The sequence below is a fragment of the Vitis riparia genome, chromosome 1 (assembly GCF_004353265.1).
Source record: "Vitis riparia cultivar Riparia Gloire de Montpellier isolate 1030 chromosome 1, EGFV_Vit.rip_1.0, whole genome shotgun sequence".
NCBI classification, from domain to species: domain Eukaryota; kingdom Viridiplantae; phylum Streptophyta; class Magnoliopsida; order Vitales; family Vitaceae; genus Vitis; species Vitis riparia.
Window position 1 is genome coordinate 10779432 of NC_048431.1, and position 23257 is coordinate 10802688.

General features: G+C 35.0%; 1 protein-coding gene across 2 annotated transcripts; it reads right to left on the reverse strand.

The window, feature by feature from the left end:
- Window positions 1-1204: 1204 nt before the first annotated feature.
- On the reverse strand, window positions 1205-23001 carry LOC117917836 (zinc finger MYND domain-containing protein 15). Of its 2 annotated transcripts, none has more exons than XM_034834272.1 (11): window positions 22866-23001; window positions 22662-22775; window positions 22464-22582; window positions 11368-11408; window positions 11182-11282; window positions 10756-10843; window positions 9856-9964; window positions 2621-2792; window positions 2282-2353; window positions 2062-2175; window positions 1205-1964 (listed from the first exon to the last, which is right to left on the reverse strand). In XM_034834272.1, exons 1-11 carry the CDS (start codon window positions 22965-22967, stop codon window positions 1872-1874), a joined length of 1125 nt encoding a protein of 374 aa, XP_034690163.1. In that variant the 5' UTR covers window positions 22968-23001; the 3' UTR covers window positions 1205-1871. The 2 variants fall into 2 exon arrangements, with proteins under 2 accessions (XP_034690163.1, XP_034690155.1); XM_034834264.1 differs by having other exon boundaries at window positions 11362-11408.
- Between the last annotated feature and the right edge of the window lie 256 nt (window positions 23002-23257).

The window sequence follows — 23257 nt, forward strand, 5'->3', positions numbered from 1 at the left end:
TAAATGAGTTTCTAAAAAAATCTTTTAAAAAGTCTACTTTCTTTTGTCCAAAGAGGCTTGGGTTTTAAAGATCAATGGTAAAGCTTGTTCATCTATTTGATTTTTAATTAACTTTTAAACAAGAATAACATTAATCAAGGGGTGGTTTCCCACTTTAAAAGATTTTCATCCAAATTAAAAGTATAAAAAAATTTAAAACTTATGGATGAAATAAGGTGCTTTAATAAAATATAAAATCTAATATGATTTTAGCACACCAAGAACCTCACAAAGAGATCTTAAAGTATTGAATTAATATCATCTCTTTAAAGTCTTCTTCTTCTTAATTTTCTTTTAACTTGATTGCCTCTTTGAAAATCTTCTTACGTAACACATTCAAATATAAAACATTAAATCCAAACTTTAGTCTAAGATTATGGTCAACAGTTAAGCTAAGTTGTTCTTTAGACTAACACTAATGTGTTTAATTACCTAAGTTAAAATAACTAATTGATTACGGAATCTAAACATAAAACTTTACTTAATTATCTAATAATTAAAGATTAAATTGAATATAAGTAAAAACTAAAATTCGGATAACTAAAATATCTAATGAGACTAAACAAATAAAAGATAAACATTTAGAGAAATTTATAAGATAGATTTCAAATCTACTAAGAGATTAACTTTTTCTCTCACTTTGAGGATCGAGAGTTAATCCAAGAGTAAATCAGATTTTAAGTTTAATTTAAATTTGGAACTCTAATTTGACAATTGAGTTTTGATTTCAAAGTGCCCAAAGTCACCTTTAATCTTCTATTTCTCATTTTAACAATTAAGAACTAGATTTATCTATGAAATTCATCTCCATCGGATACAATCAATCAAAACAAGTTATTCGATGTTCAAGAGACAATCAAGTATCAATGGAACTAATTTAAGCATTGTTCGTACATTAATTGAAAGAAATTATTTAGAGAATTTAATGATCATATTTAAGACCAAAAAATAGAAAGTTTACCATCGTCCTACAATTTCTTAGATGGATTCTCCATCTTGCTTGCTCTTTTCTTTAGATTAAATGAAATTATCCAAACATAGTGGGGAATTCTCTTACCAAACCATGTTAGGTTGCTATGAAAATAATAGAAAATAAAGGAAAAAGTGAATTTTAATTGAAAATGGAGTCAAGACATGAAGTCTGAAAATTCCTAGAATCTAGAACTTAATACCATAATATGTGTACCATATATATATATATATAGGAAACTTAAAGGAACATGTGGCAACCCTCAAACTTCTGTTACACATGCTACATAATCAAGTTTAATTGAAAAGGTTTACGACATAACAAAAAAACCAAAGGTGGAATCAAAATTATACAAGGACAATCAAAGACTTGTGTAGGGATGATTAATCATTTTCAAGCTTGGCTACTTGATCATTCTTCAATGTGTAGGATGATCATACACATGATTAGCCATAAATAACTTGAAAACCAATACCATGAACTTCTGATTCAAATGATTAGCCACAACCCAGGTCAAGGTAAGCAAATTTCTGAGAGATCTTCTAAGTCTTTCTTGGATCGCACATGCCTTGGATCAGTTTTAGTAAGGGTTGTTTCAAGCACCGACCCTTGATCTTGCTTTGCCAGTTTGCTTTGCCAGTTTGCTGTTTTCTCATGACAAGTTGCATAGATATGTCATCAAGAATCCTTCTTATCACCTAAAAAACAAGACTGCTACATCAGCGAACATATCATGTCAGGCTTCATTACTCACTTGAACAGTACTTCCTTAGTCCTATATTCTATTGGTTCAAGAGATACAGGAATATTCTTGGGAAGAACTCTGAGAACACTACTGGAACACATGAAATAGCAAACCAGCTCATATCCCAAATAGAAAGCAATTTGAGTAACATGGAAGAAACAGAGCACTATCTTCTATGACCATTGGCTGTCTGAATGGATTCAATTGAATCTGCAAGACAAAGTTACCAATTGCAATCCAATCAGTTATAGTTTGATTCATCGCTTTGCAAACATTACAAGACAGCAAAGAGACGTCGTGAACATACAGGAATTGTCATAGGGTGGCCAGTTACGGTGCTTATGCAACAAGATGCCAGATGAGAAGCTTCTTCACAGTAATCAGAAAAAACCGCTGGGACATTTAGTTCCTTTATCAACTCCTGAAATGCTCATACAGTAAACTAAGTTTAAAAAAGAAAGGCTCATGTATTTCCAAAACACAAATACATATACAAAACCATATATGTTCAGGTATCAAAGACATACAATGGTTGGTAACCAACTTGAATAGGCAGCAATTCCAGCATTTGGAGCAATGACTAAATGAGGAATGGAATCCTGGCCAAAAAACAGAAATAATGAAATACATACAGTTTTTATGTATGCATGACTAAATGCATTAAGGAATATTGCCCACATAAAAAGATCATGGAATATTGCAAGGAGCTGCTGCTTGATAAACAAAAACTATGGTCATGTATAAGCAGCAGCAGACAGTCATTTAACAATACTCTGTCAGATGTGTATATGTGGGCCACTTGCGCATAAGCATCCATGCACATATAGATGTATGCATGAATGTATCAGGCATGTAGAGAGAGAAACCTTCACTATATCTCGGAACCGCTCATGATAAAAACCTTTATGGAGCCTCAGTGTCACTGCTGAAGTTCTACCAGAGCATACATCCGAGCAGGTATTCCCACTTGACGATTTGCACATGCAATCTGTCTCAATGCAATGAGCATAGGTGTAAAGATCAACTCTCTCACCATCCCTGTTCATCCAGATGCAGAAAAACAAGAATGAATAGCAAGAAAATAAAAATCCTATTACCCTAAAGGCATGTTTTGTACACAATGATTACTCCCAATAGAATAATAGATGGTTCCATGAATAAAAGATGTTGGAAAGAAATAACTATTCTTATTCATCCATTTAGTTGTACCAATTGATTAGACATGATGTTTAGTCTCCACTTAAATTTTTTTTCTTAAAAAATTTATCATGTCTAGGAAGTTTTTTTTTTTAAAATGATTTGTATAGTTCAAATGAAGGTTGTCCAAAAAGACATTTAGAGTCGGTTTTAGTCAAATAGGTTTTTCTTTTAAGTCTCTATATATTGTGGAAGAATGTAATGAGGAAAGATTATAACTATATAATTTTGTAATTAAGGAGAGAATTAGGACAATCCCGTAATCAAGAATATTTTATATTACTAGGTTAGGAAGATTTCTATTTTTTGTGGTAGGAATATTTGTATAAATATGCGGGTATATACAGATTGAAATTAAGGAAAAAATTTATTCTTTTTACCTTCCAATTCTTCATATTTTACATGGCATTAGAGCTCTAGGCTCATAAATCTATGAATCAAGAAGAAATGTTTTTTTTGCCTTCATTGCCTAGTTCAAAGTTTAGTGTTGACCTTCATTGTTGATTAAAGGTTTCTTTCACCTGATTCACACCCCTGCTGCAACAAAAATTGCATCATTGCAGACACAAAGATCCCATCATTGCCTTTACCTTGTCGTTGCAATCACGGGTTTCCTTCAATGTTGCCATTCTCATATTTGCCTCACCTCCTGTTGTGCCACTGATATCACATTGTCCCTACCACACCATCGTGAAAGCAAAACCCATTTCATCACTTTCATCAAATTGCAAACTCATCGTGAAACAGAGATTGCACCCTTGGCTTCGCACTAGTATAGATCTTCCTTCTCCCACTCCTTGCAATTGGATTTGGTAGCGCTCTTGCAAGCCCTAGCCACTCGACTTTTCTGTTCACACCCGTCTTCTTCGACATCAATGATCTCTCTCTCAAGTTATCTAAGCCTTTGCTAGCGACAACAACCCTCCTTGCATTGTCAAAAACAATAGAGGAGCGTGTCCTCCACAAATTCATTGTGATTGTCCTTCACCACCACGAGATCGCGTCAAGTTCCAACCACCACAGACCGTCATCACATCAGATTGTCGTCAGCTAGGTTCCCACATCCTATGTGTTTTTCAACCCAAATATCAATGCATTAAGACAAGATGCCTAAGGATGCGACAATCCTAAAGAATTATATCGCCTATGATTTTTTAGTTGGTCTCAATGCTAAGTTTAACCAAGTTAGAGTTCAAATACTTAGCAAAAAGCTCTTAACTTTGAATGAGACTATCTATATTATTCAAGCAGAAGAAAGCAGGAGTGTTGTGCTCGAACCTTAGAATTTGGAAGGCTCGACTATGGTTACCAACAAGGGAAGAGATGAGAAGGCAAACACTACTAATCATAAAAGGGTTGATCGGTCAAGGGTCCCAAACCGTGATAACAAGGATAACTTATGGTGCACTTACTGCCAGAAGGCAAGGCATACATGGGAGTGATGTTGGAAACTCCATGGCAAGCCATCTACATCTACCAAAAAGTGGGGTTACAATGGAAAGCAACAAAGGGATAATGAGCAAGCACACTTGTCTTATGTTCAACCAGTTGAAGAAAGATCCCTAGAACAAGGCAGATGCAATTAAGAGGAGATTGAAAAACTGATAAATTTATTGCTCTTGAATAACCTTTAGGTACCTACTCACTGGCACTTTCTAGTAAATTTCCTATTTCTATTAGATTAGAAGTTTCAAATCAAACTTTTTCCAATTCATGGATTATAAATTCAGGTGCCACAGATCACATGACTCACTCATCACACCAATTTAACAACTATAACTCTTATCCAAGTAGTGGGAAAATAATCACAACTAATAGTTCATTAACCACCATCACAGGGATAAGAGATGTCCAAATTAGTCCTACACTCACACTTAAAAATGTGTTTCACGTTCCACAATTGTCTACTAATCTTGTCCTTATATAAAAGCTTACACAAAATTTGAGTAGCAATGTGATTTTTTACCTTATTGTGTATTTCAGGACCAAGATTTAAGGAAGATAATTAGACTTGCTAAGAAATGGAACGAGCTATACTACCTTGAAACACCAAACAAATTATTTGTATCTTTTCTTTCTAAGTACCACCTTTTCAATAAAGAAAAATTTTAGCTCCATCATCATAAACTTGGACATCAGTCTTTTAGAACTCTTAAGATCTCATTTTCTTCTTTGTTTAGGGAATTAGATTTTGAGAGCTTTCATCGTGATGTATGTGAAATAACCAAACACAAACGTACAATCTTTCCAACATGTAATAAAATAAGTTCAAATCTTTTTCATCTAATTCATGGTGATATTCAAGGTTCTTCTATTGTCCTTAATAAATCTGGGACACATTGGTTTGTGTTTTTCATTAATGATTGTACTAGGATCTCTTGGGTCTTTTTTTTTTTTTTTATCAATATCTCTTGGGTCTTCTTACTTAAACACAAATCTAATGTGAGCTTTTTCTCCTAAATTTCCATAACATAATAAAAAAAACTAGTATGGTGTCAAAATTAAGATGTTTCAGTTTGCCAGAAATTATTTCAACCAAGTCCTAACTCCATACTTTCAACATGAAAGAATAATTCATGAATCATCATGTGTAAACAACTCACAACAAAATGGAGTTGTTGAGGGGAAAAATGGTCACCTCCTTGATACAACACAAATTTTTTTGTTCCAAAAAACACGTGCCTAAATCTTATCAGGAGGAAGATGTCTTAACCTCTACACATCTCATTAATCGATTACCCTCCAAAATCTTAGTTTCAAAAGTCCCATGAAAATAGCCTCAACGTTTTATCCTAATATGAGAACCACAAACCATCTCATTCCTAAAATATTTGGGTATGTGTCCTTTATGCATGTTCACAATCAAAATAGGGGAAAATTGGACCCAAGAACAATCAAATCTACCATTCACCATCTAAAATTTTTTTTTGTCTCAATTTTAAAGGGAGAATTCCATCAAGAAAGATAAGGATTGAGACTCCTATTTTATTCAAGGCATTGTTTGATCCAATATCTATACCCAAAGTGTCTATTTGAGTCTTCCCATTAGCCTTCCCAAAGTGTCTAATCCAATATCCATACCTTCCTTTGAATTCAAGTCATTGTTTGATCTAGTATCTATACCCTCCTTCTTTGAATTCAAGTCATCCATTGAGCCCATTGTTGATCGAATGGTTGGCAAAGTGTACTCAAGGAAGAAAGCTACAATCCCTAATTTATACAAGTCTAAGAATTTGAATTGGCTTCTGAAAATGAGGTAGCAGTTTCTCATCCTCCCTCACAAACTAAGTAAGAACTTCAGTTTGAAAAACCCGTAAATTAAAACCTCCATATTACCATTAGGAAGGGAACGAGAGAATGCGCTAAATGTCTTTTGTATCCACTTTCCCATGTTGTATCATTCAAAAAGTTGTCTCCTTCCATAAGAGTTTTCTTATAAGTTTGAACAATACTCATATTCCTACCACTCTATCCAAGGCTTTATCCAACGAAAATTGGAAACAAACCATGAATGCAAAAATGAAGGCCTTGGAGAAGAATAAAACTTAGAAGTTAGTAGATTTGCCTGTAGGAAAAAGGCCAATGGGATGTAAGTGGGTTATACTATTAAGTATAGATTGAATGGGTCATTAGAGAGGTACAAGGCAAAATTAGTGGCTAAAGGATACACTTAGACATATGGTTCGGATTATCTAAAGATATTTGTCCCAATTGGCAAGATGAACACGATCAAAGTTTTGTTATCATTGGCAACGAATTATAATTGGGATCTATAACAATTTGACGTCAAAAATGCATTCATGAATGGAGACTGATAAAAAAAGGTTTATATAGAAGTCCTTCCTAGATTTGAAAGCAACCTAGCCACTAAGAAGGTGTGTAAACTGAGAAAGCTCTATATGGGCCAAATCAATCTCCAAGGACGTGGTTTGGAAGGTTTGCTAAAATGATAAAAAACATAGGATACAAACAAAGTCAAAGAGATCATACGTCATTCATCAAGCATTTAAATTCAAGGGGAGTTACAACCCTTTTGGTGTATACAGACAACATCATCATGACAGGAAATGATGAAAAAAAAGAGATAGACTTAAAGGCAATGCTAAACCAAGGAATTTGAGATTAAAGAATTAGAAAGGTTGAAATACTTCCTAGAAATCAATGCTGCACACTCTAAGAAAAGAATTTTTTATTTCTCAGCAAAAATATGTAACGAATCTTTTCAAGGAAACGGGGAAGTTAGCGTATAGGCCAACAAGCACACTAATATATCCTAATCATAAGCTAAGAGAAGCTGAGGAAGATGCTATGGTAGATAGAGAGATGTATCAACGTCTAATCGGGAGACTCATTTATCTATCTCACACAGGACCGAATATAGCACATGTTATGAGTGTGATTAGCCAATTCATGCATAGTCTAAAAGAAGTTCATCTGCAAGCTGATTATTGAGTGCTACAATATCTTAAAGGGTTTCCAAGAAAAGACATCCTATTTAAACGAAGCTTGGGCTAGCACTTGAAGCATACATGGACGTAGATTATGTTGGATCTGTAGTTAACATAAGGTCAACAACTAGGTATCGCACCTTCTTGGTGGGAATTTGGTAACATGGAGAAGTAAAAAAACAAAGTTTGGTGGCTAAGATGTATAGAAACAAAATTTCGCGCAATGACTCAAGAAATTTGTGAACTACTATGGTTGAAGATCATTTTAGAAGATTTGAAGATTAAATGGGATGACTCAATAAGACTACTACAACAACAAATTTGCAATCAGTTTTGCACATATAATACAAAAAAGTTCACTCCCACCAAACTATTGATATTTGATTCTCACCTATCATCAAATTTGTTATAAGATGAGGGGGAAGTCTTTGGTTAAAATTGCTTCACAGGTGGCATTTTAGTATAAAGACTTCAAAAGGTATACGAAGGCCCCAAAGAAAAATGTGAGGAACAAGACACAAAAGGCTAAAGGGACTCAATCCTTTTAAAGTTATAGACTTGTTGGACCTCGTATTTGGCGAAAGATAGAGGTGTTCCATGACCTTAGTGTGCTTGAGAAAGATGTTGAAGAGATATATTTGGTTGCTTTACTTGCAAGTTGGTTATGAAAGTTTGTTATTATAAGGAGGAATGTTGCCTTGATTCACATTGGAGTCTTCAAGGTTGCTAGTAAAATGGCTCAAGGTCAATACTTTGCCTTGTCATTCCATTATTAGCCAACATTTACAATAAGTTGAACATAATTCTATGTTCTTCAGAACCTGAGGTTCATCCATCTTCTCCATCCATTACTTATATATGGATGGTTAAGTGATTATTTTCATACACTTTCCTTTCTCTATATTGGGAACACTCACCAAGGATAAACTCATTGTGCTAGTGAGTTTTCTACTAAGCATTTCAATGACTCACAAATGTAGAATTTGATATTGTCTTGTATGGGTGTGGTGTATCAAATTCCACATTTGCGAGTTTTTAAAACGTTGAGCAAAAAACTCACTTAACACAATAAATTGCGAGTTTTCAAATTCCATGATGCCCTATTGACAGTGACTATGCTCCTATTGATAGTGACTCAAGACCTTCTTCTGGTTGCACAATGGATGACCGAGCTAATTCCACCATACCCCTAGAAAATGAATGAACCAAGCTCTTCAAAAAGATGGAAATGCAGAGGTCCTCAACGCATCGAATGATAGCTTAGAGGATATTAGCGAGTGTCATTACAAGCACCAAAAGACTAGGCCCAAGTCTATGTACTATGATGAAGCTAACTCTCATTCACTTAAAGGAAACACTTCTTTGTTGGTGTCCCAATCCCAACTCAACCAATTAAGCTCAATGGTGAAAGAGGTAATTTTTTTTTTTTTAAAGTTATTATCACTCTTATTCTTACTTGTGCATTGACACTAATAGAATTGATATCTCACCTCAAGTGAGGAGTGACAATCAATTAGTCGATGAGGGTGATAAGACTACCCCTAAGGACCAATTTGTTGATGATGATGCTGGTATGGAGGGGTTAACCTCCTTGGACTTGACCATTTGACAAGAAGATCATTTTGTCATCCCACAAACTTTACCCATTCTCATTTGGGCAACGAAGGTATTGTTGACATCTCTAGTGATGTTTTAGATGAAGCTTAGGATCAAGGCACCACAATTGAGGAAACAACATATAACGAGTTAACACTTTTAACCGTCGCAGGTTCAATTGCACTCTCCATTTGACAACCACTCACCATGCCTTGCTACCTTTCATAAGGAAATTATGAGTTCAAGATCTATGAATAGCCAAAGCCTAGCTTGTTAAAACAATCATAAGCACACCTCCACTTCTAATTTCTTTTAATTATATAAACAACATCTGTTTCAATCACCTACACATGGATGATGGATTAGAGACAGTAAAAACATTTAGTCTTCACTGTTCTTCCTTTGGTTTTTTTAAAATATGTACGAGTGCTCACTATTATCATTATCATTTGTTTCCTTTTAGGGATCAACCATTCTCTCATAATCTGGTGATAAACATCCATCTCAACATCACTAGTTTTGCAAATATCATTTTGCAAGCTTGTTACTTCTTAATTCATATCCCAAACAAAGGCATGTTATCTTTAATCACCCAACTGCTATCAAAATTTCTCTTTTCAATGTAATATTCTGAATTGATGCTTAATTTAAAAAAAAAAAAAAATGAATCACTCTCACTTTGATCTGTTCTTCTTACTTTTTCAGGTCCATGGTAGATGATGAGTGGAAGGAAAAGGTGTTTCTTAGTCAGTTGTGGGCTTGAATTGACCCCCAAGTCCCAACCCACTTGAACTTCTCTAAATGTAGACAGGAATCAAACTAAAATGCTCAAGAAGATTATAATGAAGTATACAACTGACCTAGATTCTGGAATTGCAGGCCCAATTAACTCTATATGCACCTGCACACCGGGAAAAAGTGCATGCAACTCCCCAAACACAGCAAGTTGAAGAAGCTCTTTCTCGGGCCCTTAGAGATGTAATTTGTAAAGCAACAGATTTAACTCATAAAAAAAAACTAAAAAATTCTGTGAAACCAAAAGAATACTACTCTAAAAATAGACAATCAACAAAGAAGGATAAAATTTTCATGATTATAACCACTAATAGATAATGCAAAAAAAGGAGTAGCTTGTTTTTAAAGAAAATGACTGCGAGGTTTTCTTTTAGCATCTTATATATTTGAACATAATCATTCAATGTGCTAAAGTTGTGCATATTTACATATCCGTTCATTAGACACCATGAATACTTCCACTATGCACAAAACAGATTACAGCGGCATTGATTATCAATCAGATTGTGCATCTTAATTCTTTACTCTGTAAAGCATATAACCACCAGCAGCTTTAGCAAATCCTCAATCTAAAACCAACACCAACAACATTCCAACCAAATCTCACTTTTTAGGGTAGGATCCAAACCAGACCAACCTCACCAGGTTGGCGTGAAGAGGACATGCTGCCCTTCCAAACTAAGATTGGATGTCATTCCATGCTGGTAATTTATTTGTTGGAATGATTAAAGCAGTATAAAGCCAGGATTAAAGCAATCGCACTAAAATATGATTCAAACTGCCATAACAAGCCCGACAAGTATAAGACTTTTTCACAGATAACGTGCAGACAGAGTTAAAAAGGTCAATGGAATAGGGGAAGGAAATGGCAAAAGTTTCATGTAGAGTATGAAACCAAAATACTTGTATAATAGTTTAAGGAATAAAAGCAACGTTAAGCATCTAAAATGAAGATGAAGATATACCAAGATAATGTATGCACAACTTATTAGTGATTTCAGCACTCAAGTTTCTCATAGCAGCAAGTTGAGTAGCGTGATACACCATAAGTGGCTGGGAAAAAAAAAATTAAAAATCATAATAAATAAATAAATAACATCACAATATTTACAACTTGCTGTGCATTGCAACAGATGTTGGCTTGATCATGAAAATCATAATTTATCCTTTTCTTGGAATTGTTCAATTTAATTATCAGATGGAGATCTTTACAGTTGAAGAATAGCAAAACTAGTTTATGTGTATACTTTATATTCATCATACTTACTCCTAATCTTGAAATACTGAAAAACTAAGGTAAGTTGATAAGGCAACATATAACAAACAATGATTGGATATGAGAACGGTTACACAAAAGCCAACTTTGAACTGAATCACATAACATGTCATACCCAGTGAAGAAGCAAAGCAACTGGTGAATGTAGAGGGATGCACCTCCATTGATAATAGTCCTTCCAACTAGTTAAACACTTTGACATTCTAGATATAGGGCCTGCATTTTTACACCAAGTAAATTTTAGAAACAACATTATTACTTCAAACAAAAATTTACTGGCAGCAAAAGATAATACCACTACATGGGCACAAGGTACTTGAAAGATTCCAGCAATCACTTAACCTGCCAACAGAATAAAAAAAATGTGAGTGAACCTTAAAAGATGTAGTTACATGAATAGTAAATTCTAAAAATAGTTTAACCCCATAGCCATCCGACATCTGTGCTAATTCACTAGGATATTTTTATCTTTCACAAGGTTTGATCTTTTGCCAACCACAGTAGCAAAAGTCTCTGGAATTGCAGATCATGGATCCTTCATTGGAATTATGTAATTTGAAAGGACCATTCTCTCATTCAATGATATATTTCCAAACATAAATGAAGCATATAAGTAAGCTACACAATGTTAAATTGCATTTTTGTGTTAATGGTCATCTTTTCATTGGTGTGATTATGGCTTGGGCAACTAAGGTACACAAGATAATAGTTGGTTGATTATGGTTATGTCCAGGGGCATATGTGAAAAGTCACCGAACAGTTGAAACTTGACTTCTTTGCAAATAAAGTTGTACATTGAAATGCAAATCTAGTAATGAAATTCTCATTTAAGATTGATTCTAGACCCCTTAGAATCACTTTCTCATAATTTTTTATAACTAATTTGTTTAATGAAGTAAACAAAAAGTGATAGTCTGACAATATCACCCACGTTGGCAATTATTTTGAGAAATAGGTCAGGGACAGCTTTTCAAAAATGGTTTTCCAAGAATCCCTAAAATTAGTGAACTACCCACTTTACACTCAAGACAAATATTGGGTATTAAATGGAATATTAATAACTAATTGATAATTTATATTTATTTATTTGCTAATAATATTAGCGACAAAGATATTTAACTACATAAAAAGAAAAAAAAACAAAGATATTTAACTACATAAAAAAAATAAAAAAACAAAGAAATTTAACATTTTATGTAATAAATAGATATTATATTATATTATTAAATATTTTCTAGTAATTTTTTTTTATCAAAAATATTTTCTAGTAATTATATGTAAGGTACATTATTCATATGAAATATAAGAAATTATTCTAATCCATCAAATATTTTGTTATATTTTATTAATAGAACAATTACATTCATTGTCTAAAATAAATAAATAAATTAAAAATAAAAATTATACTAGGCAACCATATGATCATAGTAATTATAGAAGTTTAATTCTTTATTAGAAAATCCTTTGGAAGCAAAAAGATTTTGATTCCAATCCATTGGAGAAAATTTTGAAAATCTTGATTTTTTTAGAAACAATTTTTTATTTTATAACATCATTTTCATCTAGCTTGTGCTTGATTTCGACTAATCCCATATCAATCAAAATATATTCATAGAATTGTCAAGCTTTAGCCAACTATCTTGGAAAGAAATTGAATCCTTTAGTGAGGATTTGGATCATGATGGGTTTGTTTCTTTGCATTCAATTGAAATTCTTCAAAGGGAAAGGATTGAACCATTAATGAGAAGTCTATCCTAATATATTGGCTTTGAAGAGCGGGACTTTTCAGTGTTTGGATATATGAGGAAGAAAAGGGTGAGTTAGTAGGAGAAGAGGACTAATAGAGGAATTTACATCTAGAAAATGAGAAAGAATGCCAAATCAATTTGAAGAAGTATTAGAAATTGTGTCAAGTAAGGGGTTGGAATTAAGGGTGTGGATTTTTTAGTCATGGAATTTTTCTTTCTAGAATAAGATTCTCTAATAATGATGATTTCATTTGAGGATGAAGATGGTTTGGATGGGGATGGTATTTATCCAAAGAAGTTCAATGTAAATACAAACCAGAAGTAATAGAAAAAATCACTGCTTTTAAAACAAGATTAGAAAGAGAAGCATGCTCAAAAATTTTCAATTCATTTTGGGAAAGAGAAAAGCATACTATATCTTCGCCATTTATTAACGACTTCAATGGGAAAAAAAACCCAACCAAAGCAAGATCCATACAAATGAATCAAGAATTGCTTCAACACTACCAAAAGGAAATTTAAAATCTCTTGGAGAAGAGATTGATGAGAAAAAACAAGTCTCCTTAGCGTTGTGCTGCTTTTCATATTCAAAACCAAGTTGAACTAGATGAACCTCTATACTTGTTATAAACTACAAACCTCTCCATGAAGTTCTCTAATGGATTAGATATCTTATTACTAACAAAAAGGATTTGTTAGAAAGGTTGTATCAAGCAAAACAATTTTCAAAATTTGACATAAATCTAGATTTTGGCAAATACAAATTAAAGAATGAGACAAATATAAAATAGCATTTACAGTACCATTTGGACAATATGAGGAGGAATGAATGACATTTTTAATCCTTATACAAATTTTAAATTGTATACATAGATGATGTTTTAATATTTTCATAATCAATAGACCAATATTCTAAATACCTTCAAACATTTTTTGATATTGTCAAGAAAAACCGAATTTGTAGTTTCAACTACAAATATGAAATTTTTCTAAACCAAAATTAGAGTTTTTTTCCCTTTTTATCAAACACTAAAATTAGATTTTTAGGACATGAAATGTATCAAGGGAAAATTAGACTAATTCAAAGATCAATCGAATTTGACAACAAATTTCTAAATAAAGTTAAGGACAAAAATCAACTCCAAAGATTTTTAGGAAGTTTAAATCATGTTTCAAATATTTACCTAAATTTAAGAAAGATAGTAAATTCATTGCTAGTAGACTTAAGAACAACTCTTATCCTTGGACTCCTACCGATACAAAGATAGCACAAAAGGTCAAGAGTCAAGTCAAAAATTGCCCTATCTAAACTTTCTAGATCCCAAAGTTTTTATAATTGTAGAAACGGATGCTTCAAATGAAGGATATGGAGGAATACTAAAACATAGAATATGAGATCAAGAAAAAAAATGTTAGATATCGCTCAAGAATTTGGATAAGACCCTAATTGCATTACTCAACTACTAAAAAGGAAGTGTTATCCATTGTTTTATGTATTTAGAAATTTCAAGATGATCTTTTGCAACAAACAATTTCTTTTCAAAGTTGATTGCAAGAGAGTTAAAGAGATTCTTCAAAAATTGTTAAAAAAATTGGTTTCAAAACAAGTCTTTGCAAGATGACAAACAATTCCATCTGATTTTTATTTTCAAATAGAATTTATAAAAGGAACTTCAAATTTTATTCCAGATTTTTTTACAAGAGAAGTTTTACAGGAGTTCCTCCAAACCATCTTCATCTTGAAATGAAATTATTATGACCAAAGAATCCCATACTAGAAAGAAAAATTCTAAGACTCTAAAATCCTCACCCTTAAATCCAACCCCTTTCTTTACACCAACTACTACTTCAAATCAATTTGAAATCTCTTTCATTTTCCAAATATAAATTCCTCTATTAGACCCTTTTCTCCAACCAATTCACCATTTTCTTCTTTGTATCTAAACACTAAAAAGTCCCTATCTTCGAAGCCAATTGTTGAATATAATGTATTTATAGTGTACAATCTTTCTTTCCTTTCTTAACATAGGTCACATATATGGTAGTTAGTTCAACCTAGCCTTGTATATATACTTCTCTATTGTAAGAAGTTAATCATATGAATGAGAATTAAGGTTTTCTCTCTCTCTCTTTCAACATGGTATCAGAGCCAAGGGAGAAAACTTTATTTTTTCTAGTTTACCCGTGTAATTAATTATGAGAATCCGTCCAGTGACCATGTTTCATTCCAATCACCTTTTCCATCTCCCAAAGTTTTCCGAACAGTCATATCGTGGTCAAAAAACCCTCATCACCGTCAACATTTTTCCGGTGATATTTTCCGGCGACTCTTTTTCCCAGCGATATTTTCCAACACCGACCACATCATCAGGAGCGCAAAGAGGAGATCTGCAACTTTTCTCTAAGCACCGGAGCCAAAAACCAATCCACTCATCGTTTTTCCCCGACAGCCTGAATCCCACGCGTTGGCGCGTGAGGGCGTGTGGCCCACTTTCTGGTGCCGAGCTTCTACCAGCAGGCTCGTCCAGCGCCGTCTTGCACTTCTAAGCCTCCATCAGTCCTCTCTGAACCCTGCTTCTCCATTTTTTTGGCATTTCAGCCTCTACAAGTCTTCTTTCAGCCTCCGACGGCAGCTCCCTTCCTCGGCTGAGACCTATGTGTGCCTTGGGAAGGCCTCTTCTTCATCTCCAGTCACTTTTCTCCTTTGTTTGGGTCCCGACATACCAGGTTCTTCTTTCAGAGCTGTGATCCGACCTCCCTTTAGGGCTCCCTTCGATCCAAACGTGATTCAATCTCAGGTGAAGTGGATATGGCAACTAAAAATCCTATTTTTATATCCATCATCTCTAGATCTCCTACTATCACATCGGAAAAATTAATTGGTAGTGAGAATTATCTCTCCTGGTCAGCGTCCGTGGAACTCTGGTTTATGGGACAAGGTTATGAGGATCATCTTGTGACACCTGAGAATGCTATACCTGATGTTGACAAAGTGCAATGGAAGAAAATCGATGCACAATTATGCAGCGTTTTATGGCAATCTGTTGATCCCAAAATTTTACATCATCTTCGTGCCTACAAAACTTGCTTTAAATTTTGGACTCGAGCTAAAGGTTTATACACGAATGATATTCAACAATTTTATAAGGTGGTTTCTGATATTGTTCATGTGAGACAGCAGGACATGAATCTATCTACTTATATTGGTCGGATTGCTTCTCTGAAGGAGGAGTTCTTAACTTTGATGCCCTTCACTAATGGTGCTGAAGCTCAACAAATACAGACTGACAAGTTCTTTATGGTGTTAAACCTCATTGGCCTCCGTCCAAATCTTGAGTCTGTCCGAGATCATATTCTTGCTAGTCCATCAGTACCATCATTGGATGATGTGTTCGCTCGTCTCTTACGCCTCTCCTCTACTCAGACCTTGTCGACTGATGGTCCTTCAGATTCATCTGTGTTAGCCTCTCAGACTAACTCTCGAGAAGGACGTAGTGGCAATCGAGGTCGAGGACAACATCCTCAGTGCACCTATTGTAATAAGTTTGGTCACAGTCGAGATCTTTGCTATCAGTTACATGGACGGCCTCCTCGCACTGCCCACATTGCTCAGTCATCTGATCCTCTGCTATCTTGACCTGACTCCGCTGCGAGCTCCACATCTCAGAGTATCACCCTTACTAGTAGTGATTATGATGCCTATCTCCTATATCAGGCAGCCACATCAGCTTCTGTTACTTCTGTTGCTCAGACCGGTAATGTCTCTGTCTGTTTTACTCAGTCTCCTTCTCTTGGCCTATGGATTCTAGATTCTAGAGCATCTGATCATATCTCTGGTAATAAATACATTTTCTCCTCTATTATTACTACATCTGCCTTACCTACTGTTACTTTAGCTAATGGTTCCCAAACTATGGCTAAAGGTATTGGTTTGACTCATCCTCTCCATTCTATCCTTTATGCCCCTAAGTGTCCTTTTAATCTTATTTCCATCAGCAAAATAACTCGCACTCTTAACTGTTCTATCACTTTTTCTGATAAATCTGTGATCTTGCAGGACCGGAGTATAGGGAAGACGATTGGCATAGGGCGTGAGTCTCAAGGCCTCTGTCACCTTACATCACCTTCATCTCCTGTAGCTTGCATTTCCACCGATGCTCCTCTTCTCATTCACAATCGTCTAGGTCATCCTAGTCTCTCCAAGTTCCAGAAGATGGTCCTTCGTTTTTCCACTTTGTCATCGCTTGCGTGTGAGTCGTGTCAGCTTGGGAAACATACTCGTGTCTTGTTCCCAAAGCGTTTGAATAATCAAGCAAAGTTTCATTTTGAACTTGTCCACACTAATGTTTAGGGTCCGTGTCGGACCGCATCTACTTTAGGATTTCAGTATTTTGTCACTTTCATTTATGACTATCCAAGATGCACTTAGCTATTTTTAATGAAAAGTCGAACTGAGTTATTCTCTATTTTCCAGAAATTTTATGTTGAAATTCAAACACAATTCAATGTTTCTATTCGAGTGTTACGCAGTGACAATGTTCGGTAATATTTTTCTACACCCTTTACTTCTTTTATGTCCCAACATGGGATCCTCCATCAGTCATCTTGTGCTCATACTCCTCAACAAAATGGAGTTGTTGAACGTAAAAATTAACATCTTGTTGAGACAGCTCGTACCCTCCTTCTCCATAGTCATGTTCCTTTTCGTTTTTGGGGGAATGCTGTTCTTACAGCCTGTTACTTGATTAATCGTATGTCCTCATCTATATTACATGACCAAATCCCTCATTCCCTCCTTTTTTCTACCCAACCTCTTTATTTCCTTCCTCCTCGTGTCTTTGGTTGTACTTGTTTTGTTCATACTCTCACACCTAGACAAGAAAAGCTCTCCGCCAAGGCTACGAAATACATCTTCTTGGAATACTCTCGACTTCAGAAGGGTTATCGTTGTTATTCCCCTGACACTCATCGTTATTTTTTCTTCGTTGATGTCACCTTCTTTGAGGACTCTCCATTCTTCTCATCCTCTGAATCTCTTCCCATTTCTAAAGTATTGTCACTTCCCTATATATCCCCCCCTTCAGATGCGCTCTCTTGTCCTCTTCAAGTTTATCATCATCGACATCGTGTTGTTGCTCCTCCTCTCTCTTCAGCTGAGGTACCTGATGACTCACCTCCTGTCCCACCGATTTCTCCTACCCCGACCCTGTCATCTACTGACCATTTGCCTATTGCTCTTCGGAAAGGTAATCCATTTACTCGTAATCCTCATCTTATTTATAATTTTTTGAGCTACCATCGATTATCTTCATCCTATTCTGTCTTTGTCTCTACTTTATCCTTTGTTTCTCTTCCTAAGAGCACTAGTGAGGCACTTTCTCATCCTGAGTGGCGACAGGCAATGATTGATGAAATGGCTACTCTGCACTCCAATGGCACATGGGATCTTGTTTCTTTACCTCCTAGTAAATCTACAGTTGGATGTCGTTGGGTCTACACTGTTAAAGTTGGTCCTGATGGTCAGGTTGATCGCCTTAAGGCCCGCTTGGTTGCTAAAGGTTATACTCAGATTTATGGTTGTGACTATGGCAACACCTTCTCTCATGTTGCCAAGATTGCTTCTGTTCACTTATTTCTCTCCATGGCAGCTATGTGTCATTGGCTTCTTTATCAATTGGATATTAAGAATGCTTTCCTTCATGGTGAACTTCTCGAGGAAGTGTATATGGAGCAACCACCTGGTTTTGTTGCTCAGGGGGAGTCTGGTTTAGTGTGTAAGTTACGCCGCTCTCTATATGGCTTGAAACAATCTCCTCAGGTATGATTTGAGCGTTTTAGTTCAGTTGTTCAAGAGTTTGGAATGCTTCGGAGTGAAGCAGATCATTCAGTTTTCTATCATCATAACTCTTCGAACCAGTGCATCTATTTGGTAGTTTATGTGGATGACATTGTCATTACAGACGGTGATCAGGAGGGTATCCAAAGACTAAAGCAACACCTTTTCAAACACTTTCAAACCAAAGACTTGGGCAAACTCAAGTACTTGAAATAGCTCAATCCAGTTCAGGTGTAGTTATGTCACAAAGGAAGTATGCCTTAAACATCTTGGAAGAAATAGGTATGTTAGAATGTAAACCTGTTGACACTCCTATGGATCCAAATGTCAAACTTGTACCAGGACAGGGGGAGCCTCTAAGAGATCCTAGGAGATATCGACGCCTTGAAGGCAAACTAAACTACCTCACCATCACTCGGCCAGACATCTCTTTTCCTGTGAGTGTGGTTAGTCAATTTCTACAGTCACCATGTGACAACCATTAGGATGCTGTGATCCGCATTCTTCGATATATTAAAAGAACACCGAACCAAGGTATGTTGTATGAAGACAAGGGTCATACCCAAATTGTTGGTTACACAGATGTAGACTGGGTTGGTTCACCCTTAGATAGGCGTTCCACCTTAGGGTATTGTGTTTTTATTAGAGGTAACTTAATATCTTGGAAGAGTAAGAAACAAGATATAGTGGCCAGATCAAGCGCCGAAGCAGAGTATCGAGCTATGACTTTGGCAACATGTGAACTCATATGGTTGAGGCAACTCCTTCAGGAATTGAGATTTGGAAAAAATGAACGGATAAAGCTAGTCTGTGACAATCCAGCCGCATTACATATTGCATCCAATCCAGTCTTTCATGAAAGAACCAAGCATATTGAAGTTGACTGTCACTTCATTAGAGAGAAGATCGCATCAAGGTGTGTTACTACAAGTTTTGTTAATTCAAATGATCAACTAGCAGACATCTTCACTAAATCTCTCAGAGGTCCTAGGATTAAATACATTTGTAACAAGCTTGGTGCATATGACATATATGCTCCAGCTTGAGGGGGAGTGTTGAATATAATGTATTTATAGTGTACAATTTTTCTTTCCTTTCTTAATATAGGTCACATATATGGTAGTTAGTTCAACCTAGCCTTGTATATATATTTCTCTATTGTAAGAAGTTAATCATATGAATGAGAATTAAGGTTTTCTCTCTCTCTCTTTCAACACCAATGTATTAAAAAGGATTTCTCCCTGATGGTTCAATCCTCTCCCCTTGAAAATTTTCAATTGAATGCAAAGAAACAACTCATCATGACCAAAATCCTCCCTAAAGGAGTTAATTTCTCCCCAAGATTGTTGGACAAAGGCCGAGAATTCTATGAATATATTTTGATTGATATAGGATCAATCAAAATCAAGCATAAGCTTGATGAAAATGGTGTTACGAAAAAAATATATATATTTTTTTCAAAATCAAGATTTTCAAGATTTTTTCTCTAGAGGATTAGAATCAACATCCTTGTACTTCCAAAAGATTTTCTAATAAAAAAATTATACCAAACTCCTATAATTACTATAATTATATGGATGAGTGGTACAATGCTTTTTATTTGAAGCCATCAAACCATTCATGGTTTTTTCATTTTCAATTTGAATATCAAAAACCCTTTTTTCAACTGGTTTCAAGAACAGTAACTCTATATTAGTGCTACTCAAGAGATTCTCCCCCTTTTATTCGTCAAGGATTTGAACTTTTCAAGACCAATTTCAAAGCTCCTTCTCAATACTCAAAATTGATGTTGTATATGGCCCATTTCATAGTCCCTTTGATACTCCATTAGGACTTCAATCTACATCAGAAGGTAGGCTCTCCATTTCCTACACATTTGGTTAGAGAATTCAAAATTAAATGGTGGACAAGATATACAAGAATTGATCTTGCCTATATCAATTGTAGTCAAAACTGATTCACTTTACAATCAAGACTTGCTCAAGCCCAAATCACTCAAATTTCAATAACTTAAAACTCCCTCAACACCCATTCTCATGGAAATTCCTTCTGCATCATCCTTAAAAGTTCTAGGACTTCTTAGCAAAAAGGCTCTTCAAAAAACCCTTTCAAAGACGGGAAGTGATTCTAAAGACTCGGAAGACTTGACCTCTAGATTTATTCTAGAAAATGAAGATGACAATTATGACATTTTGCCATAAGGCCCCACTTCAAGACTTAAATATCTCCTCTTTCAAGACACAAGACTCCTATCATCAAGATTTTTAGATTCCTTCAAGAAAAACAGCTCAGCAAGACTCAGCTCATTTGGACTCCTTACAATTTCAGATAAGAAAAACAGCTCATCAAGATCCAGGTCATTTGAATTTTTCAAGCTCATCTAGACTCTTTAAAGAGAAAATAGTCTCTGCAGGACAGGGCATCATGACTTTTCTATGCAAGACATCCATTTCTGTTAAGACAGATTTGACAGATTTCAAAAGGAAAGAAAAGCTCCCACTATAAGGCATCCCTCTAGCTCATCCTTATCCATCAAGACAACTTTTTCAAAAGGAAGATTTACATACTTAATACCTTCTAAATTATATGGACTTCAAACCTTCTCAAGACCTTAGACTTAAGAGACAGTGGAATCCCTTTGCTCCAATATAAAAGAAGACCAACTGCAAAGGGAAAGGCATTGGCTAGAAACTCAAAGAAAATTCTTGTAATATCATACTTAGTTTGTACCCTCTGCCTCTTCCTTTATTCCTTTTATTTCTTTTTTATCAGCTTGTATTTTATATGCAAGACTTCCCAATACATCTACAAACTCTGGTTTGTTTCAATATTAGTTCCAACCAATATTTTGTTTTTGTTTTACAGTTTTTGTTAATGTTTTACTGTTGTAAGATATATTCTAATCTATCAAATATTTTATTAGATTTTATTACAGAAAGCAAACATCTCAAATGACATTATTTCTGTTTTGAACAAAAATTTAACTTTTTGGATCAAAATTTTTTATATATCATTTACTAATTGACCAATATCACAATAAGTGAACAATTTCAGAGTAATATTAATCACATGATATTGAATGTCTAGTCAAAACTTTTTTAGTATCAATGTGTTATAACTGTTGAGATTTATATTTAATACCATTGTTATGACATGTAAAAAATAAATAAATAAAAATAAATTAATTATTGTAAACATGTTTATGAATTTAGCTAAAAGAAAAAAAAAAAGAAAATACTCCTTTCAAAAAATAAATGTCAAAATCAGAATTGTAAGATTTGCTTTAATTCGCAACAATTTATCAATGAAGTTTACCAAACACTTAAATGCTACTTTTGAAACAACACTTTTCCCCATTCCATCACAGCTGAATTTTTTTTAAGCAGAGCTAAAAGTGATCCTTTCTAAAGGTTTCAATAATGCCAAACCCTAAACCCAAAAGGTTAGGTCCACATCCAACGTGATACTTTCATTTAACTTGTCTCATAGAACTAATATAACATCATTTCAACACATCCAAGCCTGCTACTTCCATTACATTGAGCCATTGTGATGCAATGATCATTACATTGAGCTATTGTGATGCTATGATCATTACATTGAGCTTTTGCGATGCAATGATCTTTGTCTCCGGTCCCAATTCAACATTATATACTGTGTTCCAGAAATTTAAAATAATAATAATAGTAGTAGCAGTCGTAGTGGTAGGGAAAAAAAAAAAAAAGACATAGCTTAAACAGGAGAATGACATCACTGATGAATTTGCTTTCGTGGTTTCTGCGAGTGAAAAAGAATATGAAGATGAGAAGAAACCTTGAATACTCAAGAGAAACAAGGGAATCGCCGCAAGGACATTCACACATCCACATTCCCACCCGATGAAGACCCCTATTGCTCAGGAATGAGCACCTACTCTCCTGCTTCTCAACAATCTTACACAAGCACACCAAAACAAGAACATCATTCACGTCCACAAAATGCAAAAGAAAATAATTCACAACAGATCATCACCCGAATTGTGGCCTCCGGAGTGAACGTGAAGGGGAAATCACTTAAGACATCCACACGCTTCATCTGTTGCTCTAACCTCCCACACTCTTCTTTATGATCACTCCAGTGTGAAACCTAGCGAATTTTCAATTTCCAGTAAATCAGACATCAGTTTTGGGATATCGCAGAGTAATTAAACAATAGAGTTTCAGAATTAGGGCAAACCTGGTGAGAAACGGAACAATAAGCAACGGCTCCACAGCGACCACAGCGTCTTGTGGCGGGCCCAATGCACCTCCTTCCCGTTCCCCTTCCGGCACACTCCATTGAGAACTTACTGTCTAACTATCCGCCATCAACTTAAACATTATTGCCTAGTTTATAAGGGTGATTTGATTAAAATTGGTTATATATTATCATGTGTCTGGGTTAAGGTAAGGCCTCCGTAGGGTTACATGGACCGGTCCACAAACCCAGCCAGAACCAGAATTTCATGCTACAATGCTTGGCCCAAGGCCTAAAGCCCAAATTCCCAGTCCAGTCTATCACGCATGATTGAGAAAGTATAGGGTACGTTTTAGCTGTTTTTAAAAATATTTATTTCTTTTTAAAAATAA